Source organism: Alosa alosa, chromosome 8 (genome assembly GCF_017589495.1).
Source record: "Alosa alosa isolate M-15738 ecotype Scorff River chromosome 8, AALO_Geno_1.1, whole genome shotgun sequence".
Taxonomy (NCBI): Eukaryota; Metazoa; Chordata; class Actinopteri; order Clupeiformes; family Clupeidae; genus Alosa; species Alosa alosa.
The window spans coordinates 15,719,356-15,740,087 of NC_063196.1; the positions used below are offsets into that span (position 1 = coordinate 15,719,356).

Genomic DNA, 20,732 nt, shown 5'->3' on the forward strand with positions numbered 1-20,732 from the left:
TGTTTCGAAGCAGTGATCACATGACATGGCTGTTTTGAACCACGTTTCGAAGCAGTGTTTCGAAACACTTGTGCTTCGAAGCCTCGACACTGATTCGAGACGTCGGTTTCGAAAGTCACACCCCTATGTAAAACAAACGTGCAGGTAAAACTACAAAGATGTGTGTGTTGTCTGTGCCAAACGCTGAAATCTAGCCTACAAATGTCATGTCATGTCGAAACGAAGGATGTAATTGGTCCGGATAGGATAACAAGGAAGTAACGCTAGCGCAATATAGCATTTGGCTTCATTAAGACTACATTTAGCATATTATGTTTGTGTCCTATCCTGTAGGCTATAGAAATTTGATTGCTTTGTTAATGACTTCTAAGGGAGTTATGTGCTCAGTTGTTTCAATGGCCCATGTCTAGCGCAATCCTTTCACGACACTGTGAACTTTCCTCCCGTGAGCTAAAAACTTGACATCATAGTGGAGTTTGTATGAGCTGCTACAAAGCGGATAGGATAGCCCACTTTCTCCTAAAAGCTGAGTCGAAATACCTCCAACGAATAACTATGCGGAAACGATCTGACCGAGTTGGCAAATCTACAGATGAAAAGCCATGGGTAGTTCATCGGGAAACAAGTCATGAGAAAGCGCAAGAAAGGTAGGCTACCGTTTAGATTAAAGATCCACTGGACTAATTGGCGTCGACTGTGAACTGGTTTCAGACACGTAACCTATGTTACAGCCTAGTCTATAGGCTAGATGATGTTGGGATTTTGTTTAGATAATAATAATAAATTATAATAAGAAATCACTAATCAACGCTACTCTTTTACCATTACCACCCTATCAATAGGCCTATTTATTCTTCTTTTAGGCGGTGCATGAAGACACTGAAGCGGTTGGTTGTGGCTTTTGGGGTCCTGTATTTGTGCATACCGTTTGTAGTGCGACTTTTTCCCGGAATACTGTACCACGCAGTATTTTCTCATGTTGGTAAGATATTACACTGAAAAAAAATACACAGTTTATTCAAACTTGACCTCTAGCCTACTCAGGGCAAGGCACAAGCAACACTGTTTTTCACATGTTCTAGTAGGCCTATTTCTTAGCCTACTGATTTCCTTCATAGCCAGAATTCCATTCTTCGCTGATCTCAGTCAACCTGCAGACCTTGGTCTCAATCACACATATAACATCTACATGTCATCAGAGAAGGATATAACTCTGGGAGTCTGGTAGGGCCTATTTCCTGTTCATATCATGTAAAACTGAATATAACAACAATTAGAACTCTCACCTAATGCCCTTTGTGTTGATTGAGCAATGTCTTCTGCCAGGGTGACAGTTGTATGTTGTCTAATTAAGTAACCTAATTCTGTTTGAATGGGTCATCATCACACTGAAATTCATGAATTAAAATGGTGTTATTCCAAAATTCAGTCATTCATTTGTTGTAATCAGGCATACCGTTCCAGACTCCCTTTGGCAGGAAGCTCAGGGGAAGGATCTGGGATGGTATGAGCAGACCTTACAAAATGGAGCTCCAGTCCTCATTTACCTGCATGGAAATGGGGGCACAAGGTGAGGAATTGCATGAGGTTTCAGGAGAATGGAGTGCACTATGTTTAGGTGTTCGAAAGGATTTTGAAATGATGCTTTGCAAATCATGGAGGAATGAGAGAGAATAGATCCGTGTTGGTGATTTGATATGAAATATTCTGTCAGCCATTTTTGACCTATTTTTGGCCTATTGACAGTTGACCCAATTCAATCTAAAGGATTGGCAGTTTTCAGATGAATTTAGCAATAGGGTCATTCAAGGATACAAGGATACAAGGAAGTTTATTGTCACATGCATATAGTTACTGGAAGTAAGAAATGCAGTGAAATTATGTCTGGTGTCAGCCTATTTGTGCAAAGTGGGGGGGTAAAAAGTGCAGTAGAAGAGGGGTTTAGTAGATTAAGTGGCAAGGGCTGCATAAGAAAGGTGGGGGAGGATTGGAATCGGGGGGCACCAACAAGGAGCACCCAAGAGCAACAGGGGCAAGGAAAAACTCCCTTACCAAGGAAGAAACCTTGGGCAGATCCACGGCTCAAGGGGCTAACCCAACTGCCAGGGGTCTTGGTGTGTGTGTTGGGGGGATGACAGGGGAGATGGGATAGTGTGCTGTGTATGTGGGGAGAGGGCAGTGTGCAAAAAGGCTGGGCAATCAAGGACATGGGTAGATGGAGGAGAAATCAAAAATAATAAATAAAAATTTCTATGGAGATGTGCAAAAGTTGGAGAAAGTCAGATATGTGTGTGTGTGTGTGTGTGTTTTGAAGTGTGATGAAACAAGATAGTCTGTGTTTTTCATGTCAAAGCGAGCATAAAAAGCATTAAGTTCATCAGGGAGGGCTTTACTCACATTCATCATAGGAGGGGACTTTCTTTCAAAGCCAGTGATGGTTCGGAGTCCTTTCCACACTCGTGCTGGATCACCCTCCAAGAAATCAGCTTCAACTCTGTCTCTATAGCGCAGCTTAGCATCTAATTTCACATCAATTCAACCAGGACCCACGCACTTAGGTCTCAAAAAATTCTGAAAAAATTACCAGGTGTACCTATTTTACCCAGGAGACACACTGTAAAATTACTCTTATGTAAGATCAATACTTTCTAAGATACAGCCAGTTTTACAGGGGGAGGGGGGTGTCGATTTTGTTCGGCCTCTTTTTTTTGTCAAGACATATTTGTACTCAAATAAAGATTTGCATAAGACAAGTCAAATTGGTGTTTTCAAAAAGAAGGATCATGGAGAATAAAGAAAAACATATTTAAAAAATCTTTGTATATTCCCACAAGGTGTTTGGGTGCTCTGAAAATGATAACCAAAATGATTTTTCAGACTTGTGAGGTCTGTTGTTCAGACCCTGAAGGGATTTGTTTTCTGTTCATTGCTTTTTGTGAGAGTGTTTCTACTTATCTCAGTAAGGAAAATAAATCAAGAGCCTATGTTGAGTACAAATATGTCTTGACAAAAAAAAGAGGCCGAACAAAATCGACACCCCCCTCCCCCTGTAAAACTGGCTGTATCTTGGAAAGTATTGATCTTACATAAGAGTAATTTTACAGTGTGTCTCCTGGGTAACATAGGTACACCTGGTAATTTTTTCAGAATTTTTTGAGACCTAAGTGCGTGGGCCCTGGTTGAACTGACGTGGAATGACCCAATAGTTAAATGTGTTTGTCTCTTTTTCTGTCTTCACTTCTTTGGAACAGAGGTACCAGTCACAGAGTTGGTCTTGTGAATGTGAGTTATTTTTTTTTATATAGATTTACAATTAGTGTAAACATTGAACTAAATAATTTATTGATATTGCTCTAAATTATTGCAGGCTTTGACTGCTGCGGGATTCCATGTTGTGTCCCTGGACTACAGAGGTTGGTTGAACTATACAAACATACGTCAGTATCCTTACTCTCAATGAATACACTACTATAGACCAAATCTGTTTTTTTCACTTGATGTAACACATACTGTATCTGATGTTTTCAAAACGGTGTAAACAGTGCAACTCGCATACAATTTTTCCAATTCTGATTAATGGCACTTCCATATATGTGGTCCAAATCAGATAAAGGTCTAATTTTTATATATATAATATTATATAGGGATGGGGCTGCAGTCTGAATGATTATATCAGAATTCATGCAACTTTTACTTCAATCTTGATCAAGTTATTCCAAACATTTCACTGGAGTGTCAGGGAAGTTGGGAGCATACTTGCAGATGTGGGTTATAGCATGGTAGAAATGGAAGAGAGCTATGAAGGAAGTCAGTCAGGGCTAGCTGCGTGCTGTACATGTGTTCGTTTGTTGTTTTGCACACTGGGGTAGGAATTTCATATTTGCCACATTTAATAAAAAGAATGTGAACAAACAAAAAAATTGGATTTGAGCAAAAAATCATAATTGATCATTAAGACTTGCAGTGTAATCCTTGCCTAATAGCCTTGACATCTGGGTAGGTTTTGGAGATTCCTCTGGTGAACCGACTGAAGCAGGCCTGACTACTGACACCCTCTATGTGTACCAGTGGGTAAAAGCACGCAGTGGGAGCAGCCCAGTGATGCTCTGGGGACATTCACTGGGCACCGGGTGAGTGATGGTATTTAGAATACACTGAACATGCAGTGGGTTGCAAAATATTCAACCCATTCAACAGACAAGCAAGTTATTTAGCCTTCAGAAATAGTACAACATTACAGATACACTACTGGTCAAAAGTTTGGGGTCACATAGACATTTACATTCCACTCCATTATAGACAGAATACCAGCTGAGATCAGTTGTATTTAATCAGGGCAGCAGTTTTCAGATTACATGATGTGCTTACATAACCGCAAAAGGGTTCTTGACTGTTGTAGAAAGAAATGGCTGATCTTTAATGCAATATCTACATTGCCCATTATCAGCAACCATTCATCTATGGTGCAAAGGCACATTCTGTTTACTCATTCTGTTTACTCATCTGATATCATTTTAAAAGACTTTTGCAAGCTATTGCACAAATTAATAGTTATGTTTACATGCTGTGTATGGGTAATATCTCTTGTGCACTGCTTTTATTGATTTCTTTTATTCTTTTTAAAAATTTTAAATATAGAAGAGACTGCACACCTTGAAACGTTAGAATACAGCTGCAGCTATTTCACAGTATAACCATAATACGTTTTTTTACACAGTGCAGTACACAGCGCAACACTCCTCATTTAATGAACGGCAACCAATTTACCGATGAACTAACTTATTGGCCAGTCAGGGGTGCGTTTCCCAAAACCATAGTTGCCAACCTGTTAGCAACTTAGTTGGTTGGCAATGGGAAATTGCATTGCAACCAACAAAGTTGCTAACTTAGTTAGCAACTATGGCTTTGGGAAACGCGCCCCAGATCTTCTAATGATCACAGCATTCAATTATCACTCATATCTGTCACTTCAGTGTGGAAACTCGTGCAACAGAGTCCACATAAAATGGCAAGTCTTTATACTTAGCAAATACTGAGTGGACCTTGAACATGTAATTGTATAATTTGGCAAGGGATTACTATGCAACCTTAGGTGAATCAAAAATGGTATATATGTTACTGAATTATGTTAATCCATCCACAGAGTAGCCACTAACACTGCTTTGGAACTTCAAGACCAAGGTAAATTGTCTATTTTTGGGTTTTAAAATCCTTGTTGTTGTAATATCCTTGGTCATGTTTTGTGTTTCTTTACCTGAAAGGTAACTGTGAATATCAGTTGTTGTGAGATGCAGAATGGTATTATTAACTCTACAGATTGTAGCCACTCCTACACATATCCGGAAGCAAGTCTTGCAATCAAGTGCACATTCAGAAAGCTTACCACCAGGTCTCATATTATGAGACCACTAAGAGTTATTATTTCATTGACCCCCATTCATTTTGCCATCACTTCATCTGTATCTATAGCAGTTTAAGCCTTAATGTGTTTATTTCCATAGAAATAACACGTATATAACTAGCTCCATAACCTCTTACCAAAAAGCTGTGTGGCAATACCATGTCCAAGCCTAAGATCTGAGAATTGTGATTGACTGAAGTCCTGTTGCCCCTTAGCTGTTCCAAAATCAGTGTAACCTACGGGGTCTCTGGGCTTATTGCTTAAGTTAATTATAAGCCGCACTTGGTGTAATCTGCGTCACCAAGCAGAGTGGAGCAAAAGGGTGGCAGACTACACCAGCAAACCCAATAAGTAACAGTGGCAATAGTTGGTAAAAGCATAAATCTTTTTAGAATCACGATTGACTGCAGTGAATCCTGTTGATTCTTTTTGAAACATTAATTGTGGCATAATGTGATTTGAAGTTGCGGTGGGATAAAAGAGTTCAAGAGACAAATCGTCACAGGCAGGACTTGAACCCTGAATCTCAGTATTGCCACTCATGTCACTTAGCAGGTGAACGACCAACTCTGCATTTGAGTAGGTGGATGGAGGTATACAAAGGCCATGTAGCAACAGTACATCCAAGCCTAACAGGGAGGCTACACCGGGCACATAATTGAAGCGTTCCGTTTCTGCAGCATCTGCTGCAACAGTTAGCTTCCACTTTAATCAGTGAAATTGACTACACCAGACATGATACAGTAGCAGCGTGTTTGTTCGAAAAAATTAGACCAGTCTTCTAAAACAAGTGATTGGAGCGCTTCAGTTAGCCCGGGTGTAAGACCTCTGAGCATTGTCATTGATTAAAGACTTTGAGTTTTGATGATGCTTTTTGAAATATTAATTTAATTGTGGCGTAGAAGATTTTAAGTCATGGTGGCAAAAGACGAGATAATTGAGACTGAGACTAAGTGCATGTCAAGCGTTATTGTTGATTGCTTTATTTTGATCACCTGATTTCTTCAATATCCTCATTATTAATAATAAAATGTCATGCATGATCACTTTTAATGAATGCTTGGGTGGAATAAGCTATGTGTGTGTGGGTCCTTGAGGGGCAGTACATTTCCCTAGAAGGTCACAGAAGTCGCAAAATGATTCCTGTGGCCAACACAACATGTTTCATTATATTAGGTTTTTGCTACACAAACACTTTTAGGGGAGAAGGAAAATATGTATGGTAATTAGAACAAAAACAATAGGGTTCCTGCAGCTTCACTGCTAAGACCCCTAATAACTAGAACACTGCCCAATCAAAAAACTATATCCCTAAAGATGAACTCTCTAGTCAAAGTACATCCTGTGCTACCTAAAAATCCACAAGAAATGTGAAGGTCCTGGCCTAGTTTGCCTCATTATGGCCAGTTTCCAACCAAACTCAAGTGATATATGGACTGGTTCATAAAGCCTATTGTTTGGTTTTTGCCTTCATACCTTAATGATGCTACAGTACTAACCTACAGTACTGCATATGTTAACCACTATAACTGTTTTTCCAGGGGTCACTGTGGATGCGGTCATATTAGAGGGAGCATTTTCGAACATAAGGGAAGCAGGAGCCAGTCACCCATTTTCCAGGGTAGGCAGGGTGACATTTACACAGCATACTTCATCATACATTTTATCTACACACAAGCTTACTTTGAAATGACCTTTTGACAGGTTGTTGTTTTATCAGGTCAAGTATAAGAACTATGGTAATTTATGTCCAGAAAGTTATTTTTCATACCTTGTGTGGCCTAAGTATTGTGTGTTTATTGCTGTTGAATTTGTATTTAATCCAACAAAATGATGTTTTTGTTACTTTTCAGATTTATCGAAATTTCCCATATTTTGAATATTTTTTCTTAGATGTCATATCAGAAAACAAAGTGGTCTTCCCCAATGATGAAAAGTAAGTGCATTACATAGGAGTAACATTTACAAAACAATTAAAAAAAAACATAAGAGCACGAACATAATAGTTACTGTAATGTACTTCTGTAATATCTCTACTTTATGTCTTAGTGTGAGGAAGCTAAAGACTCCACTATTGTTTCTTCATGCTGAAGATGACAACATTGTGCCATTTCACATGGGTCGGGAGGTAATATCAATAAGAGCACTGTGTGTTTGTGTGAAGTGAAGATGTGTGTTTTGGTAAATGGTTGGTCAATGATTTAATTGATAAATAAATATTGGGGGTTCCAGCTCACATGCCACCAACTTCTGTGGTAAGTCACTGGGGTTGCCATTTCAGATGTGATGAAATGCATCAGATTAGGGGCCTGTTATTACTACGAAGCAAGTTTCACATGGGTTATTTTTCCATTAGCTAGTTTGACAAAACCTACAGATGTATTGTTATGGTGTGTATGCATATTAACGTCATTCTAAAAAGCTTCTTGCCTCATGAGACTATCTTTGCACCATGAGATGTTCTGAGAAGGGTGACAAGGTTTTCCAAGGGGATTTTTTTTCTGTAAATAAAATCTCGTGATCACAACTAAAACCTTTAGTTACCTAAAACCACAAAATCATGATGTCTCTTTTAACAGCTGTTTGCGATTGCACAAAAATCACGAAAATCATCAAACAGTGTCAGGATAGTTCCTTTTGAGGGTTTCCACGGATTCAAGCATAATGGGCTCTACCAGGATCCTCGACTCCCTGAAATTATTAAGTAAGGACATATTTGTAACACTGTCAATATGTGTCTCTCACACATACGCTCTCGCTCTCACACATACACTGACACATACACACAAATTAACAAACACATATGTTCTACAAACTAGGTGAACATATTGATTGACCTCTATAAAAAGAAAAGTAGAGTAAGTAAACAAAATGTATAAGATTAATCGACAAAACGTATAGGAAGAAGCAGTTGGCACCATTACTGGCCAACCCCATCCATAAATAAAAGTCCAATGGCATTTCCAAAAAGTTGGGACACTGTCAAATGCAAATAAAAACAGAATATGATAATCACATAAACCCATATTTAGTTGCATAAAGAACATAGACAACATAGCAGCTGAAATCCAATACTGGATATTGGGGGCAAGAATGGGACATTTCATTCTCACTATCAGCATGTTCTCCTCTGTTCCCAAATTTTTCGAGACCATTGTTAAAAGAAGAGGTGATTCAACACAGTGATGGTTTTTTTTTTCTGGTTTCTGTTGTGCGGCAAAACCTTGAAAAAAAAATTATATATATATTTTTTTTATATGTGCCTTTAGGGGCTCTGTAGATACACTTTTAAAAAAAATCTGGCATCAAATTCAAAGGAAACTATATACTCAAAAAAGCAAACAAACAAGTTCTTGTTTCAACAACTGATATGTTGTCTTTGCAATTACAAATGGTGTACACATAATTTGAAAATCATCGCATGCTGTTTTTATTTACATTTTACACAGTGGGCCAATTTTTTTTAGAAAATGGGGTTCAATAATGTACAAGCCACTGATGAAAGCTATTTCGTTTGGATACTTACTCACTTGATAATAGACTATTCGTTTGTGTCACATGACGTCACTGTAGCTTTGCGCCGCCATGTTTATGACCGATTTGCGCCCCGCTCAGCCGCTCAGTGGTCACAACAGCTGACCGTCTGACAGCTAACAGCTGATAACCCACCACAAACTGTTCCCATAAAGTCACAATCGTCTCGTTTCCCTTCCATTCATGTTCTTTCAATGAGTATAAACCACGGACTGTATAAAATACTTATAAACACATCTGACATTAAAGAACATTATTCAGATTAATGACCGCTAGCTGCGAGCTAATTGACACTAAAATGAGTGGTAGCTTACTAGCTGTTAGCCCATTAGCTAACAACTCGCTACTATATGTACCTAGTCAGAGTAAACTACCACCAAAATCATATATTTGAATTGTTTTTACATAATACTTACATTTCCCATGATTAAATATAAATCCTTGGTGGCCAGGTGCCGCACTTTTACGTTTTTGACCCATCCAGCCACAGCATATTGATAGGCATCAGTAGGGGAGAGCCGGGACAGTTGAAACACGTTTTAATTAAACGTAATTTACAAACCGATCGTGCCACACTGAAAGCTAATATTTGGTCACTAATAACCTACATCTGTCCTCTGTCAAATACAAATGCATTTTCAGCTTTGTACAAAACCGTTCAGGAATTATTAGGCTACAGCAAAAGTGGGACGTGCGTGAACTGTTTAGAAAACGTTTCTGAAACCTCATTCACCTCTTAATTTGTTTTGTGTGTTTCATTCGTCCCTACTGGTCGGGACCGTTGAAACAACATAAGGGGACGAATGAAACATAGGCCTACAGTTTGTGATGTAAACGTCCCATAACTTAAAAATTGTACTACATATCATGAATGGTAGGCTACTCCCAATAGGTGTTATTTCAGATAGATTGTTGCAGGGCTATACGTCTTCGTGCATGTCTGATAACATCTCATTGCCATCATCGTGAGCGTGTATGAAGCAGTTTTTGAAATATCATGCCCTGTGGATGATTTTGCCATGTTTATAACTAGAATGGTAAGCTTTCCCATTTATATCATGTTTAGGCTATAGTTGAAAATGTCGTTTCACTAGGTTTTTACCTGGGTTAGGCCACGGCACATCCAAGTAGGCTAACGACCCACCGGCCGTCAGTCTCCATAGGATAACATGGGAACTCGACCCCCTACCTGGTGGGCCCAAATGTAGCTGCTATTTTCATCATCCTAAAACTGTTTTTCCATGTCTCACCTCCATAAATGATTGTTTAAACACAGATATTTGTGCATTTAATTAAAATACATGGAGTTACAGCCTGGTCGGGATGACATATGTCACTATAGCTTGTTTTGCTTTCCATGTAAACAAGCATGTGATATGAAAGTCTGGGATTTTGGATAACACTAAATGGTCTACTGAATAAGCATTAAGTCGAACCTTTAAATGAAAAACACTCGTTAATAATAAAAAAAATGTAACCGTTAATGAAGTTTACTTTTGCGCATCAAAACTCGTTTATAACTCTGTGATACAATGAGCAGGAAGATACTGATAGAAGGTTAACATGCTCTATGTTTTGACCGAAGGACGTCTGTCTATCATCACTAGCCCCTTCGCAACGGTGGTGAAAACATAAACATTCGGGTGGGCGTGACGTCACTGGAGGCAGAAACAATCGTTTGGATAGTGAGGCGGCTATTTGAATAGTACTAGTGAGGCGGCTAAAATCAGACAGTAATCTAAAGTCTTTGCTAAAATGTGTAACGATGTAACACAATACGTACATACACTCAGTGTACGTGATCGGGAGGATTATTTGAAAAAACTAGGGCTACATTATCAGATGGGACCATCCTGACAGACCCAATACCGTCAGTGATTGGAAAGACAGGTTTGCCATCAGTTGAATGGCCGGACATTATTGAAAAACCGAGTGTCTACAGTAAGGAGAAGCTGAGGGTGTATAAATCATTGAATGCATATAACTATCTCCTAAATGGTCATGTCCAAGACTTACAATAGGCCTACAATGACGTGGTGAGTTTTGTGTTTGCCGAACCGACATTTTACCGAGCCAGCGCCCGCCCATGTCACAAGGCAAAGATGTAGCTGCTATTGCAAACGTGCTAATTACCAACCATTTCGTTTGAAAATTCTAAAACAACAATGTTTTTTAATACTTCAAAATAACATTTGATAAATGAACCTCACATTTTTCAGTAGCCATAGGTGTCTAGATTTGAACAAAATCTAGTTTGTTTCTTACCGGGGCTTTTACTGCCTGAAATATCCAATTTTGTTTACCACGCTCGGAGTTAGTGCTGGGCCTTATACAGTAGTAGCCTAGTAGCTAGTAATCAAGGATTTGGTTTAGCTCTTCGAGTCACAGTAAAATTACATTTTTGGTAGGCTACATAGTTTATTTAGATACACTTATGGTGTGGGCGCTTGTGTTTTTTTAGGAATCCGCAGTCTTGGTTTGTATAGAAATGAATACGTGACATACATGTAAAGAGGTTGGAAATACGATTAGGACGATTGGTAGGCTAATATGTGAGGTTCCGATACAAGGCTTGGGTTATCGTGAGTCAAACGAATAACTACGTTCTTACTGGAAACTGTAGCCTAGGCCTACTTATTTCAAATTTAACCGATGACTTTTTCGGTTCTGGCACCCGACAGCACAGCAAGATGAGACCATGATAACCTTTAGCCTCCCGAATATGACTGTTCGTTTAGCTTCCCAGCTGAGGTGATGGTTTGTTTTGCCTCCAGTGAACGTAATGACGTAGGCTCAGAAGGTACCTATACCAGAGACTTTCTAATGAGGAGACACAGCACTCAAAAAAATACTCCATAGAAATGCATGGGGCTAGTTTGTCACGCCAATATGGCCGTTGTCTACACATATCCCACCCCTTCCTCGGCAAAACGTCGACATGTGAATACATTGAGCCAATCATATGGTGTGTTGTGAAAGCCGGGAAATTGTAGCACAATTCCCAGAAAATACGTGTTCTGTCTTATCCGGTGCTTCAATGAGATTTAATTGAACTATTAATTATTAGTTGACCATCTGACTCCATTTATATCTTAAATACTAGTCACATATCTACCATGGTTGAATCAACCACCAATCAGTAATATATAGGCTATTCCAACGGATTACCTCTTCACCAAATACTGTTCATCATAATTTCCTTACTGTAACCACAAGAGAGATTGTTACAGATTGTTAATCAATATAACAATTTATTTTAGTATCAGGAATAATCATACACTACAGTTAACCAATAAACACATAATAGATGGTAAACCTCAAAGCAATATAACAATCAATTTAAAATAAACCTAAGGTCAAAATATAGCATACCTGGCAAAGATTTCAACTACGATTGAAGGCTCTGAGAAACAGAAGGTTTCCTATTAAATCCAACTACACATAAGGTGAGAGTCCTGAGAAGCAGGCAAACTCCTAGAATGGGGTTTTCATCACCCTTAAGTATCCAGCCAGAACAGGGGCATCTTACATTACACTACAAAGCAGGAATTAACATATAGACAGTATTCAAACCTGGAGACCCCAGTCTCAGCAGGGTATCCTTATCAGACCACCAAAAGGTGGTGGGATTTTTCCAGCAGAAGATGGACCATTTTCTCCCAGATTACAGAAAACAGATATACACTTATTTTACATTTGTACAATTGAGACCCTCTTACTTCTCGCACTGAGACATTAAAAATGATACCAAACACAAATACATCATTTGTCATTTGCCCGTTGCATTTCAGTTTCTAGTGGTTGAGTTCAAGTATCTTCCAGACCGAGTGGAGACAGGCAATGGACAAGCTTAGCTTGTTATGGTCAGGGTTAAAGCCCCCCTGTGCAACGTTTTCAGTTGTTTGTTAACTAAATCAACATTTACCATTCATAAATGTGGCCTCATTCATGTTTAATTATGACCACCACCAATTCGAAGCCTACTTAGAAATCCTCATTTAAATCTACATCTTTAATCGAAGTATCATCAGTGTCTCTACACATGAACTTGAGCATTGAGAACATTGTTAGTGTCCACATAGTTTACTAAAAAAAAAGGTTTTGGACAACTCCCTTGACTGATGGCAGCAAGCACAAAACCCAAGTGAGTTGTTCAAAACATTTCTTTTAGTGAACACTGTGTACACGAACAATGTTCTCAATGCTCGAAGTTCATGTGTAGAGACACTGATGATTTTTCGATCGGGGTTTCATGCTGTGTCGAGCCTTCTTAGTGTTTTAAAAATAGCGATTTTTGGACGATCATGTATCAAAAATAGTTCCCATTCAAAACTCCACAACACGGACAAGCTTGAAAGTGGCGCTTCAGACATAATTAAGCTTTTTAAACGAAAGTTTGACTGGTGTACATTCACAAAACACCCTAGGGTGCATTTTGGCGAGAGTTACGCTTTCAGAGAGAAGTTTATGCTTCAACGTGCTAGGACTCCAGAACTAGTGTCAGTTTTGATGTGTGACGGCTCCCGAAGTTCTAAACGAGGCAGCGCTTGAGAGGTTGGTTGCTATATAACTCCTAACCACTAGATGGGAGAATTTCTTACACAGGGGGGCTTTAAGAGTTTCCTGACAAATGGTGGCTAACACAATAGTCATAATCAAATGAAAACAGGAATCTTGGCTTCAAAGGACGTTCTGTAACCATTTCCTTTAGGAATGCAAAAGGCTAGTCTTACAGTTGTGAAGACATCGTGCCAATCATGTGTTGTGATCTTGCCGCTGGAGCAAGATTGGTGTCGTGAAGCCTTGCGCACGCGCAGTTCGACCCAAAGACTGTGCCCGATGAGTGCCCATAAAACGTTGGTATATGGCCGCCGAGTGGAGGGACTTGCCTAAAAGGACTTTGCCTATACACTCGGAGAAAACTGGAATGTTTCATTCGTCCCGTGTTTCAATCGTCCAGGCTCTCCTCTACTCTTGAATGCCTTCAAGCTATCCCCACTGCCTAAAATTGACATTTTCTTCACATATCTCTCTCTCACACACATTCAAATGTGCAGTGTGGGCGGCCATACTGGGCGAGATCGGTCGTAAATATGGCGGCGTTCTATTTGACAGTGAGGTAGGTGGCGCCTATGAATAGCCCTACAGGATCAAACATACTCACATTCTCTCTTACACACACACATGTATGTGTGAATGTATGTCCATTGAATCAAATAAATGTAGTAAAAAACATTTTTTTAAGTCTCAAGTACCAGCGAAGCTGAATGACTGTAATATTAATGTGATGTTTGCCTGTTTTTTTTTTCCATTGCAGGCAATTTGTTCAATCACTGAACATTTGAAGAATGCATCAGTAGATCACTTGTTTCTGCTAGTCAACAGTCATTGACAGACCATGCACTGTTATGTTGACATCATGTAATTGAATTGCTGAGTCAATCCCATTAATTGCATTGTTGTATCTATAGTTGTACAACACAATAAATAAAAACAATCAGATTTATGTATTCAATTGAACCTTCATTTAACCAGGCAAGATTTAAATAACAATTTCTAATGTATATGACAGTCTAGCAAGTGCAAACCGACACTTCAAGGGGGAAGGATAGTGGAAGGGAAAGTCTAGCTAATCAGACAGGATAAATATCTACAGTATCATTAATAGTGTCAGTAAGTCCTTGTTTAAAAGTGTAAACCAGTAGATCTTTAGATGAGTTTGCAAAGAGGACCAATTTACCACAGTGCACATGACAGTGATGTGTAAATAAGGCATTTGTTGAAAATTGAATTGATTATATCAAGCTTTTGCAGTTCCTTTGCATGCTGATTGATAGATTACATCTCCATAATCAAAGGAATTCTGATCAATAAAACAATGTGTTTGGCAGTAGATGTGAAGGTCAAACTGCTTCTATAGACATCTGAAGTTTACCTACGAAAAAGAACCAAAGCTGCCATCTTTGCCCATAATAAGGAGACTCATGGTGTAAAAAGAACAACATTGTTTTCTGCAGAAGCCTACCCAAGGCTACAGATTAATTCTGAACAGTTATTTCTCTACTGGCTCAATTATCACACAAGACACTGTTTTGATTTGCGTAGTTGCGTTACCCCCAACACTGACAATAACGTAGACAGCAAATTAAGATATTTTTTTGTTTTGTGGAGCGGCACCGGTAGGCTATCAAAAGCAGATTTCGATTTTCGTTACCACCGTGTAGTCAAGCCTTAAGCCATAGGCTACCCAAGTAGTCTAAATCGAGGTAATGTTTAATTATGCATGATTTATTTTGTTATTGAATTCGTAGGCTGGGATTCCTCTCGGCAACAATTAGCCTTTGTTTAACGGTAGCCTCCTGCTTTTTCAGAAGGGGTGGCAATCAGGCTACTAACAGAGCGATGTACAGTGGCAGAGCGACACACAGTGGCTGAAAGTGGTGCTAAAGTTTCACGCAGCTTCACGCCGCGTAATGTGCGACTGAAGTGGCCATTTGAAAGCGACGCCCACTGTAATGCACTTTGCGTGTAAAGGCACTTTGCGTGTGTTACCATGTCACTCACTGTATCTGTTGGCTTTAAAGGCAAAACATATATGGGTCACAACTTAATACACATGGGAAATTGTGGGTCCCAAAGCCAGACCAGTTAAGAACCACTGCTGTAGAACACCTGATGTCACATGGAGGGGATGATGAGAATGTACATGCTGCACCCTACTAATAGAGGTAGTTAGGCAAATGCCCCAATACATGCAACCCCAATAGACCTTTTGCGCAAAAAACGGAAATATGTCAAGGATGAGTAAATCCAGTTCCGTTGTATGCTTTGTTGATGGAGATATGGCAGCTAGATTTTTACTGTGAGCCTGGTTACCCTACCAAAGTACCGATGTAACACAATCCACCAAAATATTCCTTGCTCACCGCTAGTCTGAGATTTGCAACTACCATTGACTCCCATTCATCCAAAAAAAAGATATTTCGAAAATGTGTTCAAACTAACAGCGGCAAATTTTGACAGCAACCATGTCATTTTAATGATAAACTAGATTTTTGTATATACAAAAATGTTATACAAAACTGCTGAATGTTATGAAAACTGCCAGCCCACATCCATCATCTGCCGCTATGGTAACCGGAAGTTCTGCTACACTGCATTGAAGTGAAAATGCGGAAGTGTGAAAAAGGTCTATAGGGAATGGCAATAACAATGGCAATAATGCATCCATTACCTGAATGGAAACACAAGTATACTACACAAGATATTGTGCTTCTCAAGATTCAAGTTTCCAGAAGTTAAAATAAAAAAACAGCTTTAGTTAAAACTGTGTTGTTGCTCTTAAATTGTTTACACTGCTTAGATATTTTGGAAAACCAAATTTTGTCAGTAAGTTTCCTTGTTTTCTATTTGTCATGTCTTATGGTAATGGCCATAGAAAAGCAACATTTCAAATGAGATCTCACCTGTGTTTTCATAAGGGACCCTTTTTCGCAGTGGGGAAATAAGTCCAGTTTAAGATCTCAAAATACTTTTTTTTTTTCTCTTTTTTTCTATTCTTATCGCTCCTTGTTTCGTCTCCTAAGGATAGCCTATCTTTAAGTCAACTAATCGTCCAAATGCATGAATTGTACTTTAAAATACCCTGATTTTACGCCTGACCCTGATGATGATAATGACAATACAGGAAACTAGAAACACATGGCAAACAGCACATCAATAACACTTTTAGAGACAACCAAAATTTTCCATGTCTTTCCATTGTCTCATCAAGAGGGAGCGGAGTTCCCCCTGGCTCCCCCATAGTTCACACCATGGTTTTAAGGTTTTCATATTAAGTGTTCCCAGAGGAGTTGACAGCGCTGTAACTGCTTGAAGTCCCAGATCCTGAGTTGACAACAGGTCCTCCTGAGACATTGTACACATCTGAAAAAGAAAGCAATCAAAGATTAAAGCTGGCAAATAAATATTGGTCACAGTCCAAACTGTTACACTAAACTATTCCCATGTCAAATGGCCTGAGACTAATGCACAAATTATTGAGTGAAAATTATCAATATCCAACTCTGGAAGACATACAAACCAAATTGTTTCAACAAAGGAAACTTACTTCTTCTTCGAATCCCTCTGAAGAAATCGAGTACGTTCGATGACGTCCCAGCACTTGTACTCTATTGAATAAAGGGTTAAAAAGAGGGCTCAGTTTTAAGGAGTTTTACTTTAGGAATTACACTGCAAAAAATGAAATCTAACCAAGTGCTATTAATCTTATAATGAGGAAAAAAAAACAATTTGGTATTGTTTTTAGTATAATGAATAAAGCGCTCTCTTGAAAGATCATTTTGACTTAATTTAAGAAGACTTTGACATATTTTAAGGAGTCTTATCAAGACAAATTTACTTAATGCACTTATTTTAAGACATCTCATGTTTTCAGGATGAGATGTCTTAAAATAAGTCACCCCCCACCACCACAAGCAAGACCTTTCAGCATCACCGTGAGGTCCAATGGGGGCATTGATACTGGTGTGAGGTAGGCAGCATAATATACAAGAATTGGTATACACAACACAATGGATGCCATCCCTAAACACACACACTGGAACTCAACAAAAAATATATAATATGGATAAATTAATTATCAAAGAATGCCTACCCTTGTGCCACCCGAGCCAGAGCTTTGGTTTCTTAGTCTTCTTACTAAGGCCTCTTTTATCTGTATAGAAGAAAATGAAAACTGAGGTAGATCTGTACACCAAACATCAACATGTCCACCGCATCCTGTGCAAGTTAAAATAAAAACACTTAATGTAAAATACTCATGTAAAACCATTTACCTTGCTATCCAGTAGTGTTCCAAAGACCAAAATGAAAAGACCCTTTAAAATAAAAAGTGCAATCATGTTATTAAAGTGTAGTTGTATATTATGAAAATGATGTTAACTTGAATGTGATGCTACTGTACATCAGCTGCTTGATTTGTTTAGGAAACTACTACATTCATGATTTTCCAAAATCAATTAGAAAATGAAAACAATGGATTTATCAATTATGCTAAACAATATACACTGATCATGATTTGGGATAACTACTATTGTCAGATTGTGTTGTGTTGGTACCTGTAATGAATTTAAAACGGCAAAAACAACATGGAGTCCTACAGCTTCAGGCGCAGCCATGATGCCTATGCCAAAACCCCAGGTAAGGCCGAAGAGGGGGGTTAAGATGGCGACACATCTCGCTATGACCACTAGGGCATGTTTGTCGTTATTCTGCGTTGTGTCTCCAACACCCCTTTTCAACATTTTGAAGAGAACAACAATCATCACTAGAAGGTTTATGGCCACAATGGTCAATGCTGGAATCACAAAAGCCAGAAGTGCTTTAGTCTTATTCCAGTTGAGCCAGCAGACATTTTCCTCTCGAATATAACCTCCACCTCCGGCAGTTGCAGCAACAGTTACCACGGCGATTATGAGGGGGGCACCATAGCCAAGGCTGAATGCAATTGCCAGCATTGTTGACCTCTTCATCTGTGAGAGAACCATGACAGTGCGATAAAACAGGAGTAGAGCAGACACCAACATCCAGAAGAACATCGCTAGGTAAAATAAATGGATGAAAAAGGTTGCTGCTGTACATGGTCCGACAGCTACTGATTGATAGTCTGATATAGCTGCTCCTATAATGAACCAGATATCAGCAATCAGAAGTGACACAGCAACATTCACCACACAGACATGCCGCATGTAAGACGTGTCATTTCTGGTCATGCTCTTCCATATGAATCCTTCAATGATAAGACATATGATCAAGCTGGCAAGGGATATACCCACACCAATGTATGTGATGAAATCCAGCAACAATCTTATGCCAGGGGGAATGGATGGTGACATTAGAATTGAGAAGGAAGTTGTGTGGTTGCATTCACAAGTGACGGTGTTATTCTCGAACGATATGAGCTCACATCCAAATGAATCCCATCCACCAAATCCATCAAAAAGCTCAAAGTTCCAAAAGACACACTGAGGATTTTCTAGTGTTTCATTTATGAGGTCAAAGCTTAGCGAGATATTGGTGATGGTGTCATTTACTTGGAATAAAACCACAGCTGCATTGATGGAGTTGGATAAACTGCTATCATTGTCACTACTATTCCTGGCTGGTAGGACATTATTTAGGGTAGAGAATGTGATGGTTGTAATTGCAAAGTTCCCCTCCTCTGGGATGAAGACTGCAGCAGATGAATCTGCGCCTAGTGTCTCATTGTATGAGCTGTTGACAAAAGTTTGACGTAGCTGGATAATGTCTGTTCCTGTTTCAAAAGATGTGTCCCCTTGCAGGGATCTCACAATCACTTCAATAGAGCCCAGGAAAGATGCACTGACATTCCTTGCTGTTTTGTTGACATCATTTAATTCACCCCAGGTATTAAAGGTGGAATTGGACACAATGACGCTTGAGACGTTGATGAAATTCTGGGAAAAAACATAAAAAGTACTGATTATAGAGGCAGAACTTTAAGGAACCTGCCAACCTTTGGGAAATTAGCTTATTTAGTTGGAAATAGGTCATACCAGTTAGCCTATTCATGGGTTTCATCAGGTCCCTTGCCTATAAAATCAAGTACCTAGTTTATGAATAAAGACTGCATGGTGCTTGATGTTCTACGGAAGGGACCTGATGAAACCCATGAATAGCTTATGTGAGGCCAGGATCTTTGGACCAAGGCAGCCAAATGGCCACCCCCATCTCAAACAAACCACACAGGGGGGCAATATTTTCATACAGTCAATTACTCCAAAAACAGAAACTGGTTTGGTAGTCACTTCTAAAATCTCTGTAAATGTATGCTGTGAATGACACATTCATGTTTGGTCTTGTGTTAATCAGTGAGGATAGGAGCAGGCTTCACTCAATTTGTCTATTTTTAAACTTTAAGAGTGCAGGGGCCTGTACTACGAAGCGGGGTTACTGGCTTATCCGGGTAACTTCGAGAGTAACTTGATCACGTGTGGCGTAACTTCCCGATTAACCCGTACTACGAAAGCTGGATATGTTTTAACCTAGGTATGCTGCCATGGCAATTAAAAATTGTGTTGCATCTGTAGGCATTTCTATGAACTCAAAATAGGCAATTTAATTATTTCAACTTATTTCAGACATTCCGCAAGCTATTAATCCTCCGTAACACATATTTGAAGAACATGTGGAAATAAAACTTTACTTTTAGGCATTTAGGCTACCCGATTTGCAATACCTTGCCTTGCTTTGTTCACTGCCGACGTATTTGATTTTTGTCGTAGAGTGGGTTTTAATTCCTCATAACTTGGCATAATAATTGTGCATTCCTCATCCGTAAAATAAGATGATCGCGTCATCATTGAAAGTGGTGACTTTTGCTGCAACCCGCCCTTTTATGTGAGCAAGACAAACTCCAATTAGGTTAACCCGCTCAAATCAACTTCATAATCAGCGTCGTAGTACCGATTAACACCACTTAAGATAACCAGGTTTTGTCAACCCCGGTTTAACAAAGTAACCCTGGGTTACATCTGGGTAGGTTAAGCTCCCTTCGTAGTACAGGCCCCTGGCCTGGATAGTTATACATAAATAAAAGAGTATATATGCATAGCGCGGCCTCTCTCCTAGAGTATATATGCATAGTGCGGCCTCTCTCCTAGAGTATATATGCATAGCGCGGCCTCTCTCCTAGAGTATATATGCATAGTGCGGCCTCTCTCTTACTTTCCTTTATGGTCTTGTGTTAATACAATGATGCTTGAGACGTAGATGA

The 20,732-nt window shown here is 39.2% G+C and overlaps 2 protein-coding genes across 6 annotated transcripts in view; one reads left to right on the forward strand and one right to left on the reverse strand.

Moving 5' to 3' along the window:
* On the forward strand, positions 1 to 14,445 carry LOC125299748 (lysophosphatidylserine lipase ABHD12-like). 5 transcript variants are annotated; one of them, XM_048251169.1, is made up of 13 exons: positions 1 to 144; positions 864 to 982; positions 1,119 to 1,224; positions 1,451 to 1,570; positions 3,252 to 3,282; positions 3,368 to 3,413; positions 4,001 to 4,130; positions 5,144 to 5,181; positions 6,943 to 7,022; positions 7,255 to 7,337; positions 7,451 to 7,529; positions 7,981 to 8,105; positions 14,253 to 14,445. In XM_048251169.1, exons 1-13 carry the CDS (start codon positions 26 to 28, stop codon positions 14,278 to 14,280), a joined length of 1,104 nt encoding a protein of 367 aa, XP_048107126.1. In that variant the 5' UTR covers positions 1 to 25; the 3' UTR covers positions 14,281 to 14,445. The 5 variants fall into 5 exon arrangements, 4 of the variants coding, with proteins under 4 accessions (XP_048107126.1, XP_048107125.1, XP_048107123.1 ...); XM_048251168.1 differs by having other exon boundaries at positions 2 to 144; positions 843 to 982; XM_048251166.1 differs by lacking the exon at positions 1 to 144 and adding an exon at positions 151 to 647 and having other exon boundaries at positions 843 to 982.
* Positions 14,446 to 15,367: 922 nt separating this feature from the next.
* LOC125299134 (adhesion G protein-coupled receptor F4-like) overlaps positions 15,368 to 20,732 on the reverse strand; it is a 30,199-nt gene continuing 24,834 nt past the window's right edge. The window contains exons 10-14 of the mRNA XM_048250275.1: positions 18,055 to 19,413; positions 17,773 to 17,814; positions 17,592 to 17,651; positions 17,046 to 17,106; positions 15,368 to 16,861 (exon numbers count right to left, since the gene is read on the reverse strand). Of these exons, the coding sequence (XP_048106232.1) occupies positions 16,770 to 16,861; positions 17,046 to 17,106; positions 17,592 to 17,651; positions 17,773 to 17,814; positions 18,055 to 19,413 (1,614 nt within the window). The 3' untranslated portion in view covers positions 15,368 to 16,769. The remainder of the gene's footprint in view (positions 16,862 to 17,045; positions 17,107 to 17,591; positions 17,652 to 17,772; positions 17,815 to 18,054; positions 19,414 to 20,732) is intronic.

What these genes read in the sequence shown, in the direction of transcription:
- LOC125299748 (XM_048251166.1), top strand. Translation starts at nt 481, where the DNA reads ATGAGCTGCTACAAAGCGGATAGGATAGCCCACTTTCTCCTAAAAGCT. An exon ending in GATATAACTCTGGGAGTCTG is followed by an intron (nt 1,225 to 1,450) that starts GTAGGGCCTATT and finishes TGTTGTAATCAG; the next exon opens with GCATACCGTTCCAGACTCCC. An exon ending in CCAGTCACCCATTTTCCAGG is followed by an intron (nt 7,023 to 7,254) that starts GTAGGCAGGGTG and finishes GTTACTTTTCAG; the next exon opens with ATTTATCGAAATTTCCCATA.